Source organism: Lolium rigidum, chromosome 1, assembly GCF_022539505.1.
Source record: "Lolium rigidum isolate FL_2022 chromosome 1, APGP_CSIRO_Lrig_0.1, whole genome shotgun sequence".
Taxonomy (NCBI): Eukaryota; Viridiplantae; Streptophyta; class Magnoliopsida; order Poales; family Poaceae; genus Lolium; species Lolium rigidum.
In genome coordinates this window covers 13,201,925-13,214,649 of record NC_061508.1, presented here as the reverse complement: position 1 = coordinate 13,214,649, position 12,725 = coordinate 13,201,925, and the positions used below count along the sequence as shown (strand labels likewise).

Genomic DNA, 12,725 nt, shown 5'->3' with positions numbered 1-12,725 from the left:
CAGGGGAAGGCCCGCTTGCTGCACGCGCAGTCGGAGACAAATTAAGAATAGCGATGTTGTTTGTATGTGCACGCTCTAAACGCGCACTTTTGCCGTGCGCACCCTATATTAAAAACACGTTACTAGAAATGTATCGTAAATTAAATGGATAGAAAATGCATACAGATATATGTATGTCAAATCGGGAACTAAAATATTAAGCTATGTAGCCTACACAAAAATAACAAGATATATTGCTTACAATATAGTAGTAGACACTTACTATGCACAATATAGCGAAAATCCATTTTCTCTTTTTTCTGTAGGTCACATAAATTTGATTTTTTCCTTCAAAATTGACACGAGTAAGTAGCATGGTGACATGCACGTGCGTGAATTATTTTAAATTTTTTGACACATTTAAATATGGTTATTCGAATATTTTAAATATCAGGGTATGGTGCACCCGAGTGCACCACCCTATATTCAGTGCACGCTCGCTCTAGTAAATTTTTAGTATCGGTAGAACATCTCCAACGTCGTTCTGAGGGCGTCTGAAGACGTGGCAGGCTGCTCACAGCGGGTCGTGGTCCAAATACAACCATATTTTCCATTTGCTATTTTCTTTCAACTTGTTATATCCACACAATTCATATTTACAAACAACAGTTCTATCAACAAAACAATTCCACCAAACATTATTCAACCAAATTCAAACATAGCGATAGAATAGTGCATACAATAATTTGAATGAATCAAAATCCGAGAAGCTCTGGTTAAGACTCACACAGCGTTCTCTCTTCTCGCCCACAGATGCTCCACTAATCAGCTTGATATTGTTGATGAACCAGTTTAGCGTGGATCTCGTGATGCATGACGCACATCACTAGGGTGATCATGCTTGATGATCGTGTTGTGCATGATCACACCAGCATTCATGACCTCTCACACGACTATTGGAGATCAGGGTACGAGACGATAGCAAAACACTATTGAAGCACATCAAATGCCCGCTCGACATCCTTTCTTGTTCCTACAAATCCCCTGGCACTTGGTAAATCAAGATTTCTTCTCTGTGAAAGGGTTAAGGATTGTTTTCAAAAATGTCGACCATTTTAGGTAGATGGCATTGGCTAGATAGTACCCTTTATTATTCGTGTGGCCGTTGATGTCATAGTTGATTTGTGGAGCATGACCTTCAGCAAGTCTAGCAAAAGTCGGAGAGCACTGCAACACGTTATGGCACTAAGCGTGACCAAAAACCAACTCTATCCGGTAACCCCGTGCCAGCGACCCAGCCATCCTCTTGCCGACCTCATATCTCTCTTGTGACTCCTCCGCTATATGCAATAATTTATCTTTTTAGGGTGCCCCAATTGCTTGGAGATGCTACTAACATTGATGAAAACATGGCAAGGTAACTCGTATATATGGTCTTCCAGTTCTTGAATTCTAAAAACGACATAATGGAATAATTTATCTTTTAACTCTCATCGTTTTTGTTCGTCTGTTATGTGGATTTCTTTAGTAGATATCATTATTACTTAAATCTACAAATATGAAACGGTGGAGTATTATACTGTACAGAATATCATTTTGACGAGTGTTTTCGTCTGCTGCGTCCATACGAGGCATCGACAGGAATATATATGTCCCTAGCTTGGGCATGAGTGTGCGTCTATAAGTACATGCCAGGCCGACCACCAACTTGCAAGCTAGTACACATATATGCAAGCCATGTCTCCGCCGAACGGCGTCGACAATGCCGGCCTCGGCAAGCCTCTGCTCGCGAACGGGGACGGCGTCACCGCCTTGGTCAACGGCACTAGGCACGGCGATGCCGGTGCCGTGTCGACCAGCCGGAGGAAGAAGAAAGGTTCCAAGAAGGAGACGTACTGGGTGGACATCGACCAGCCCGACGTGCTGGAGTCGGCGCCGGATCTTGAAAACGGCGGCGGCGGCCGGCCCTTGCTGCTGTTCCGGAATAAGAAGGTCAAGCGCAGGATCCTGTACCCCTACCGGTGCGTATACATTAAGTTATTTACCATGCTGTCGGAGGAACAAAAAAAGAAATACTCTTGTAGTGACAGTAGAGTGCATACAAAATCCCTGAGATACCTGTATTTCTATAACTGGACCTGCGAACTGTAAGTCTGACAGTGTGATAATAATGCATAAACAGGATATTGATTTTCGCTCGACTGATTGCAGTCATTCTTTTCTTCATATGGCGCCTAAAGAACAATATCTCTGATATCATTTGGCTCTGGGGAATGTCCGTTGCTGGAGATATTTGGTTTGGTTTCTCTTGGCTACTCAACCAACTGCCCAAAGTGAACCCCATCAAAAGCATCCCTGATCTTGGGGCTCTCAAGAAAACATGCGACTTGGGTGAGGGAAGGTCAAGCCTCCCTGGAATAGATGTATTTGTCACAACAGCCAACCCCATCGATGAGCCGATATTATACACCATGAATTGCATTCTCTCCATCCTTGCAGTCGACTACCCAGTTGACAAGAATGCATGTTACCTGTCTGATGATGCCGGCGCACTTGTCACCTACGAAGCATTGGTTGAGACGGCAAAGTTTGCCACTTTGTGGGTTCCATTCTGCAGAAAGTATTGTATTGAACCAAGGGCACCCGAGAGCTATTTTGAGTTGAAAGCACAATCATACATATGCAGTTCACTAGAGGATTTCATTATTGACCACAAATATGTTCATAGGAAGTATGATGAGTTCAAGATGCAGATAGAAATGCTACCAGACACTATTCGTGAGCGTTCCGATACGTATAACAATATTCATATAAATGCAACTTTTATGGCAGATGGGACACAATGGCCTGGTACATGGATTGATCCAACGGAAAGCCATAAAAAGGGGCATCATGCATCCATTGTTCAGGTACAAATTCTTGCAATAAATAGTATTTACTATTTTTTTAGCTAATTTGTGTGTTGTTAGCACCCATACATGTTTCTACTGAATAATAGTAAATTTAAAGCACAAAAATTAACCACAGGAAGTTTTCAATTAACAGATTATCGTGAACCAACCAAGCCATATACCTCAGCGTGGACTACCGGTGTGCGCCAAGGAAAATGTTGACTTCAGTACCACGGATGTACGCCTTCCAATGCTCGTATATGTTTCTCGAGAGAAGCATCCCAGTTATGACCACCAGAAGAAAGCTGGAGCAATGAACGTTCAGTTGCGTGTCTCCGCTTTGCTATCAAATGCACCCTTCATCATCAATTTCGATTGTGATCACTACATCAACAATTCACAGTCATTTCGTGCTGCTGTATGCTTCATGCTTGATCCACGAGAAGGAGAAAACACTGCCTTCGTGCAATTTCCTCAGCGGTTTGACAATGTCGACCCGACAGACAGGTACTGCAATCACAACCGTGTCTTTTTTGATGGCACTATGCTTGCTCTGAATGGCCTCCAAGGCCCCTCTTACCTTGGCACTGGTTGCATGTTCCGTCGTATTGCACTTTATGGTATTGGCTCTCCTCGGCGGAGAGCAGATGGTGTTACAACAAGGACTAATATTTTTGGCAACTCAACATCTTTCTTAGACTCTATGTTGAGCCCTGATCAGGAGCAAGAAATGTCTCTCAAATTGAATGAGATGGCCATTTCTGAGTTGGTGGATGTTATGGCATGTGCATATGAAGTTTGTACTGGGTGGGGTAAGGATGTTGGGTGGATATATAATATTGCAACTGAAGATATTGCAACGGGATTTCGTGCACATCGACAGGGCTGGTGCTCCAAGTTCTGCACCATAAAACCCGATGCTTTTCGAGGGACCGCACCAATCAATCTTACGGAGCGCCTCCTCCAAATTATGCGGTGGTCTGGCGGATCCTTGGAGCTATTCTTCTCCCACAGTAATCCACTTTTTGCCCGTGGTTGGCTACACCCCATCCAGCGTGTGGCATATCTTAACATGACAATATACCCAATAACATCAATTTTCATTGTGGTATATGGGCTATGCCCAATGATGTGGCTTTTACCTGGAGAATTCTACATCCAGAGGCCATTTACTAGGTATGTCTTGTATGTCATCATGATAATCTTGATGATTCACATTATTGGTGTGTTTGAGATAAAGTGGGCGGGGATCACATGGATGGATTGGTGGCGCAATGAGCAGTTCTTCATGATTGGGGCAACAAGTGCATACCCAACTGCAGTGTTGTACATGCTAGTGAAGCTTGTCACCGGGAAAGGGATACAATTTAGGATCACCTCAAAGCAGACATCAGCAAACACTAATGACAAGTTTGCGGACCTCTATGTTTTCCGATGGGTTCCACTATTGATCCCGACAACCTTGGTTTTCGCTGTAAATGTTGGGGCCATTGGCGTGGCTTTGGGTAAGGTGATTCTGCTCAATGGATCTTGGACAGCAGTGCAGATGAGGCACGCAATATTGGGTCTTATATTCAATATTTGGGTAATGGCACTCCTTTATCCGTTCGCACTAGCCATGCTGGGAAAAAGAGGAAAGAGGCCCATCATCCTCTTCATTGTGTTGCCACTTGCCTTTATTACTGTTGGGGTGACATATTGTGCTATTCAGTATTTTCTTCTTTAATTCACTACATGGAGATTTTGATGGTACACATGTAGTATACTATCAAACTTTCATCCATTCGGTGGTGGATCTTTCCAAAGAAAGTAATACTAATTTTCTTAAGTACTTGTATTCCGTTCTCAGTTAATTTATCGCTTGATATTTAACTAGTGAAATCGAAGAACTGAAAGTGTTTGCATAGTCAGTGACTTGGTGTCATGTGTGAGTTTGACCATATGTTGCCCTCTATCTTCACTATTCAATTTTTTTATGAAAAGATGAGAAGGCTTTTCCCTTCCATCTGCTAGATAGACAGAGAGGGGGAATTGTGGATTGTGTGATAAAACATTATACTGTTAAATTATGGTTAACAAATGTTTCCCATTATATATTTTTTATGAAACATTTCCCATGTATTAGTCATGAAATTGATGTTCAAAATTACATCATGTATAATGAATGCGCCTTGTAAATAGAGTACTAGTGAAGTGCAAGTAGTATCTGCCGTTGTCAAGGAGCTAATCAGAGCTAGACGCGTTTTAGTTTGTAGATATATGTGAATCTACACAAATATTAATACGAAACGAACGTAGTAGCTAATTTCCACACATATATGTGAATCTACGGTTGAGGGTGACTTCGCGGAGTGGTGGTCGCTGGTGGTGTGGACCACCCCTCGCAAGTTGCGCAAAGGCACTTCGTCGCTCATCATGCTCACGACATGGTGGATATGTAAGCACCGGAACGCTACGATTTTCGACAATGCACGTCATTCGGTGGCCTCCTTGGCGATATCAGGGCCGAGGCGTGACAATGGACGGATGCGGGGCCCAGGGTCTTCGTCAACTTTTCCTCTGGATTAGGTCTTTTGGGTTGAGTTCTATGGCGTGGTGTTGGTCCTTCCTTGGACTTGTATATGTAAACCTTTTTTCTATCAATACATCGAACGCAAGGCTTCTACGTTTTCGCAACAAAAACAAAAAAAAAAAAACTCTCTCTTAAGGGACAGAACAGCAAAGGCCTCTCTTCTACCTGAGATAGACAGAACAGCAAAGGCCACTCTTCTACCTGAGATAGACAGAAATGGTCTGCTTGCCACTGGCGATCTGGTATGTGTGGTGGGAGCAGCGGCAAGCTACGCAAGGTGAGCTGATCTGGTATGTACGGTCAGCGCAGGCAATATCAACTTTGTCTTTTAACTAGGTCGAAGAAGGCTGGGATTGTGAGGCATTGATGGATGAAACCAAGAGAAGAATACGTTAAACTGAACATCGACACATTGCTTTGATCTAGATTTCCAGAACAATTCTCTAGGGGTTGATTTTGGCAGGAAAGGTTGGATGCAATACTCAAGGTCAACTCGAATTGCTTGGAGGTGATCCAGGTCTGCAGAATGGAGGGAACTCTCTCAGTACGGTCGCAGCAATATATGAAGAATGTAGTTTCTTGAACCTGAAGATGTAACTATTATGCCCACTCAAAAGAAGAACTGTATCACTCATTCATCTACATAGAGGTTGATCAAAATTGCTGACACGTTGGCAGATGTAACAAACAGAACAGAAGAAAACACGACTGCAACAAAAGCAGGAGGCTGGTGTTGCATGCCCTGCAGTGTGTCTCCTCCATGGAACAGTGTCGTCCTCGTGTACAAAAATAAGACTTGCAGTATATGGAAAGAAAACTGCAGTGTGGTCTTCGGAAGCACGACGATGGATCAGTCGGCCGAATACTTCTTGGACAGCATGTCGAAGTATTTCCTTTGCTGCAACCGAGAACAGGAAGATATGTAAAGCCAGTTATTGTATTATATCAGAGAACCAAAGCAAAGTGATAACATAAGATGAATCTGATGTTTGCATCTTACTGTACCTGTTCTGAAACTGATGGTTTTACTTTAGATAGAGCATGTTCAAAGTGCGAGAGTTCAATCAGCGCCGACGAACTCATTGATGACGTCCCATTATCCAGGAATTCGATCCTCTCTTCCAAGGCTGCCATGGCCGCTTCGTTCACCTGGAAAAGACATGCTCAAACAGGTTAGTTCCATTACAAACAGATGAACACACGGAATTAAAAAAGAAGGGGGCAAAAAGATAGGCAAGCAGTAATGCATCTTCCAACAAACTGAAACACTCCTTGAGGAAAAATCACAAAACTTACCAGTGATGCAAGGTCAGCACCAGTGAGGTTATTGCACTCCTCTCGGCGTGCAAGTGCGCCCAAATCAACGTCTTCAGAGACAGGTTTCTTACTAGCATGTGCTTTCAATATCGCAGCCCGCTCGTTAGCACCAGGTAAAGGGACAAAATGTTTCTTCCCAAATCTACCAGGCCTTAGAACAGCCTCGTCTATAACATCAATTCTGCACCAGAAAGGAAGCAGTGTTATCAACCTTCCACTCAGGTATAAGTAAGTATGTACAATGGAGCAGCCACTAGCTGATAATACCTGTTTGTCGCTCCAATAACATAAACACCATGACGTTGATCAGCACCATCGAGTTCAATAAGTAACTGCAGAGCAGAAATGTGTTAGAATCTCAGTGCCACGAATGTAGGTGATCAAGACAAGGTTCAAACCTGGTTTAGGAGGCGTTCGACAACCCACCCTCCTTCTTTCCCTCTTTTTGTTGTCAGGGCATCTATCTGCCAAATCACATGGAATGAACAATTGAGCATAATATAATTCAAGAAGCACCTTCAGACCCAGCACATAAGGGTGTGTTTGGTAGCCCGGTCCAACTCAGAATATATCTCTCTTGTCATACAAGCTCACCCTAGCTAAGTTGAGGTCAGATTCATCACTTGTTTGGCAGCGCCGGATGTGTTGAGCTATGCTCATGTGGGATGGTGTTTGGTACAATTTGTGCTGAAGTGAGCATGTCTCATAGCAGTTTTACAAAACAGTCCAGTTTTTTAGCAAAAAAGCCCTGGAACAAAGAGAGAGAAAAGCAATCGGGCCCTCCACATCACATCTCCCACCATGGACGCACTGGGCGGCGCGGTGGCCGGCGCTGGGCTGCCTTGGGCAGCGCTGGGCGGACTTGGGAGGAGGCGGGCGGCGCTGGGCGACCTTGGGAGGCGGCGGGCGGCGCTGAGCGGCGGCGGGTGGCGTTGGCGGCGTGTCTGCGGGTTGGGGTCCGGGCGCGGTCGTCGAATCGCGCCGACGAGCGCGGCGGCCGACGAATCGCGCCGACGAGCGCGGCGGCCGGCGTTCAGCAGGAGGCGGCGGCCGGCGTTCAGCAGGAGGAGGCGGCGGCCGGCATTCAGCAGGAGGAGGCGGCGGCCGGCGTTCAGTAGAGGAGCTCGGTGGAGGAGTTCCTCCCCGTGGAGCTCCAGGCGCGGCGGCTCGTCCCCGTGGCGCTCCAGGCTGAGGAGGCCGCCGGCGCGTCGCGTGGAGGAGGAGGAGGCCGCCGGCGCGTCGCGTGGAGGAGGAGGAGGCTGCCGGCGCGTCGCGTGGAGGCTGGTTCCCGTGGCTCTCCAGCTGAGGAGGCCTCCCGTTTGGGGGAAAATGAGGAGCGGGGTGGGGGTCTGGGGTAGCTCGCGTGTGGGGCTACACCACCTACAGTATCCTGCGGGATGAGGCCAGCCCGGGCGAGTTGCGAAGCTCGATTCGAGCTTCCCACCTCGGCCTGGCTGAGAGCCCTTTTCTGGGCGAGTCGGGCAGTGCTACGATGGACCGAGCCGGGCTACCAATCACTTGATAGGCTATTTATCTCAGCTGAGATGAGATTTTCTGAGCTCCCCCAGTCTACCAAACACACCCTAAATGTACCAAACGTCCTTAGTTCTTCTAAGTAACTACCAAGTGCTCCTAAAAAAAGTACAATAGCTAAACAAAAAACATTTACCTCGTCAAAAAATAGGATGCATGGGGAGTTGGTCCGTGCACGAGTGAATATTTTCCTTACGTCTGATTCACTCTCCCCAACATACTTATTCAATAGTTCAGGCCCCTAATGTTTCGAAAAAAGAGATATCTTAGCAGTCTGTACGCTAAAGAGATGCAGTAAGAACATGGAAATCAAAATCAATTACCTTAATGTGAATAAAATTAGCCCCTGCCTCATGGGCAACTGCTTTCGCTATTAGTGTTTTCCCACAGCCTGGAGGTCCAAACAGCAAAAACCCAGCTTGCATGTTCACTCCGAAATCCTTGAAAGGCATAGAACAAAAGGAGGACATGAAAACAAAATTGAAGTATTTAAAGCACTCAGAAGAAGTTCTACAGGTTATAAAATACAAATAAGGATCACAGATGTCTATGAAATAACTTCAGTGCAACTCAGTAGTGGCTTAACTTTTTTAGCTGGCAATCAAGATGATGATCAGATAACAGAGAGAAGTAGTGTAGAACACAGTTCATGTGATTACCTTGTATTGTTCAGGGTGCTTGATACAACGAATAATGCACCGGTTAAATTCTTTCCTTAATGAATCAAGACCTCCAACATCCTCCCATGTAACATCAGGCACAGAAGAAAATCCTTCCCTTCTCAATGATGGTTGAACCATTGTACTTGCTTCCTTCGGTGATTGAACATTGAAGTAAGAAAGTGTATCAAACATGGATCACGCAACTAAAAAGCTAATAACAGACAGGAATATGGCAGGCAACAGAAAACAAAAACGATATAATATGATCATACAGGTAGAAGAAAGAAAAACGGCAACTCACCTCAAAGTCAGCCATAGTAATACATAGGCTATCCATCTCACTTTCATTCCAAGGATGCCTCCACCAGTCATGATTGTTCTCCTCACCCCCACAACTCTCTTTTTTTCTTTTAACAATTATTCTCTTCATTGCCAGATTCCCCGCTTTATCTACTAATGCCTTCAGGTCCGCGCCAACAAATCCTGGTGTGGCCCTTGCTATCTTGAAGAGGTCAAATCGGCCATCTGCCTCCAGTGTAAGGTTCTGAGTAAGCATCGTCAGAATCTGTTTCCGTGCATGCTCATCTGGAACACCAAGAGATATCTCTCGATCAAATCTCCCTGGTCTCCGAAGTGCTTGGTCAACAGCATCAGGTCTATTGGTAGCTCCAATCACAATAACATAGCCAGGCTTCTTTTCAGATGATTGTGAGTCCAAGTCACCACTATCCGATCCAACATTCTGGTGGAATTCATCCATGCAAGTCATTAACTGTGTAACTATCCGTCGTTCCATTTCTCGTTGCAAATTCTCCCTCTTGGACGCAATCGCATCTATCTCATCTATAAACACAATTGAGGGAGCAGTTCTGTATGCCTTCTTAAACAAGACTCTGATGTTTTCCTCAGAAGCTCCTGCAGGTGTACAAGGATAATGAGGTGAACTTCACATTGAAACTTATCTAGGAGCAGAAATGAATATAAGAGTATCGAGGGCAAATAAGAGAGAACTTAGAGTCTTAGAGTAGTGATTATATGCAGTTCTTAGTTAATCTGAAGGATTATGTATCCATATAATTAATTTCTGGCTACATATCTTGCAATTCACGCTTCAGCACATTTAATTTCTATGTGGAATATATCAAGGAGGCTATATTGCACAATACTAACACCTACAGAACTCATCACTTAGCACGTGCTATGGTGTAAGCTGAAACCCAAGAAAACAGGCATGTCATATTCTATATCTAAATAGGAGCTCCCCACTACCCTATTTCCCTCAACATGCAAGCTATCCACGTAAGCAATTCCTCCACCTCAGCGAAACTAATAATTCTACCACAGCTTCTATGGCCTCCCTGCATGCTATTCTTTTGTGATGGATTTAAGCCCACCATGGCCCTGCCTCGTTGTTGCCTTGGAAATGACCGAATCGGCAACAACAAGGCAGGGCCATCTCATCAAACAGATCAGAAGCATGCGAATGGATCTAAGCCCACCAAGGCCCTGCCTCGTTGTTGCCGTTGCATTTTTTTCCGGTAACTACTACGTTCAGGGCCCGTGAAGCTGCATGGAGGTATATATTCGCATGCTTCTGATCTGTTTGATGAGATGGAAATGAGGTCAAAGGCGTGCAGTGTCATTTCTAGGCATCTAGGTTATAACCCTGCGATATTGATAAAGGCATAGTCTCCATGGTGTTCTCTCTCTTTGCTGAAGTGGTTCTTCTCTCTGTTTCTTTGGATGATCTGTTGCACGGAAAGTCGGAAATGCGAAATGATGTGCGGTTAAGAAAAAATTGATTGCATTGTTGTTCTTAAAACTAAATGATGTTGCTGGTGCCTCCTTATGAACCTCTGTTCAGTGAGTTTGACGGCTGCAGCTTTTGGCATGTCAAGATCACACAAGTACTTTGATCAACTTATAACTGATGCCTTTTAGGCCTTTAAAAAAAACTTTTAACTGGCATTAAGCGGTTTGTGTCCGTGTTTTGGAAGTAATCGGCCAGGTAAGTTCAGTTTACCTATAACTCGCTGGTCTGAAATTTTGGTCGTTTTGATTCTGTATCAGCATCTGAAATTTATTTTTTCTAATCCTCTGGATGATTGTTGATTTCTCCGTCTTCATGTATCAATAAGCGAGTTGTTGTCACCTAGGGACTGACTTAATGCTGACCACAAGGGTAGCAGCCGATTCCAACATTCATCTATCTTTTATACTGGTGTTTCCTTTCTGTTGATCCAAAGACTCACAGTTTTTAATCCAATAAAAATATATTCTACAGCTACCTTTTAAAACACACAAGCCGATCCCACAATTTTTGCATTCTCCTACTTGCCTTCGAAACTTGACATTTTGAATAATGTTATATTTATTAAACGAGTATATGAATATTAAATAAGCTTCTAACGATCTATATGTTTCCCTAGCTACCTATGCTTATATTACCTATATGTATTTCTACTCATTATCACAAAATTTACAATGTTCGAATGTAACCACAAAACATTTTGTTATTCAAGTATATACGTGGGAGCGCTCTGGAATTATTAAAATGGTGTTGCAGTGACAAGAAATATCTAATTAATAGTGTCCTACTGTCTTGTTCTACCTGTTTCCAGCATGATACTAGGCAGTCACATGCATACACAGAGCTTAGGACATTTTGCAAATTCTAGCGCGCAAGAATCAGACAGCATACCAGAGACCCCAGACACGACTTCGGGCGCCGATATCTTGTAGAACGGCACGCCAGTCTCGTTGGCAATGGCGTGGGCGAGGGTGGTTTTCCCGCAGCCAGGCGGTCCGTGCAGCAGAATCCCAGCCACGGGCCTAACCCCGAGCCGCTGCGGCAGCTCGGGGTGGCAGAGCGGGACCACCACCTCCATCATGAGCTCGGCAATCACCGCCTCCATCCCGCCGAGGTCAGCAAACCTTGGCCCCTTCCCCCCTCCTCCGCCGCCGCCTTCGCTGGCCGCCGCATCCTGCCTGGGGTCGCCCCCGCCGCCGCCGTCCGACGTGATGCGCCGGCGGGGCTTCTCCGTGCTGACCTCGATCTCGAGCTGCTGGCTGGCAGCGGGGTCCTTCTTTGGCGTGAGGGTGGCGTAGCGCGTGCGGAGCATGTCCTTGGTGACGTCGAAGGCTGGGGGCGGCGAGGGCGGGCGTGCGCCGCCGTCGTCGCCGTGCTCGGAGTACGAGGTGGATGACGAGGCGGTGGCGTCGTGGCGGCGGGAGCGGCGGGAGGAGGGGGAGGAGTCCATGTCGGAGTCGGAGTCGGAGGCGCCGTCGTCGGCGGGCCCGGGAGGGGGCAGGGAGAGGAGGGCGCGGCGGACGGCGGCCACGAGCGGCGCGAACTGCTTGCGGCGCAGGTCCGGGTGGCGAGCGCGGAGCGCGCCGGCGACGTCGTCGGCGGAGCAGCCCGGGGCCGCGAGCCCGCCCTCGGTTATCAGCCGCCGGAGGTAGGACTCGAAGGAGTTGGACCGGACCGCCCGGAAGTTGCGAGGGCGCTTCGCCATCGACGGCGACGGCGGCGGCGGCGGCGGCTAGGGTTTTGGGTGGGGAGTTTGGCTGAAGCTAGTCGGAGGGTGCGGGCCAAGTGAGCAAGAAATTTGCCTAGTTGGCCCTGTGCCCCTGTGGCTGTGGCCTGTGGGTATACCTGGCCATGTGTCGGGCCGGGCCGAGAAAAGCCCGATGCTCAAAAACCAGGCCCAAGCCTGGCCCAGCCCAGCCAAATACCCATGAAGCCCATCGGGTCATCGAGCCACGGGCCAG

General features: G+C 46.4%; 2 protein-coding genes across 2 annotated transcripts; one reads left to right on the top strand and one right to left on the bottom strand.

Annotated features, from left to right (window-relative positions):
* The first annotated feature begins 1,742 nt into the window (after nucleotides 1-1,742).
* Nucleotides 1,743-4,596, top strand: LOC124704258 (probable mixed-linked glucan synthase 3). The gene is made up of 3 exons (XM_047236505.1): nucleotides 1,743-2,000; nucleotides 2,162-2,888; nucleotides 3,025-4,596. Exons 2-3 carry the CDS (start codon nucleotides 2,253-2,255, stop codon nucleotides 4,594-4,596), a joined length of 2,208 nt encoding a protein of 735 aa, XP_047092461.1. The 5' UTR covers nucleotides 1,743-2,000; nucleotides 2,162-2,252.
* Nucleotides 4,597-6,055: 1,459 nt separating this feature from the next.
* Nucleotides 6,056-12,491, bottom strand: LOC124684937 (cell division control protein 48 homolog C-like). Its single transcript, XM_047219195.1, has 10 exons — nucleotides 11,656-12,491; nucleotides 9,256-9,869; nucleotides 8,952-9,104; nucleotides 8,616-8,732; nucleotides 8,429-8,533; nucleotides 7,158-7,223; nucleotides 7,027-7,091; nucleotides 6,739-6,940; nucleotides 6,448-6,591; nucleotides 6,056-6,340 (listed from the first exon to the last, which is right to left on the bottom strand). The coding sequence occupies exons 1-10, from the start codon at nucleotides 12,467-12,469 to the stop codon at nucleotides 6,293-6,295; spliced, it is 2,328 nt and encodes a 775-aa protein (XP_047075151.1). The 5' UTR covers nucleotides 12,470-12,491; the 3' UTR covers nucleotides 6,056-6,292.
* Nucleotides 12,492-12,725: the final 234 nt, after the last annotated feature.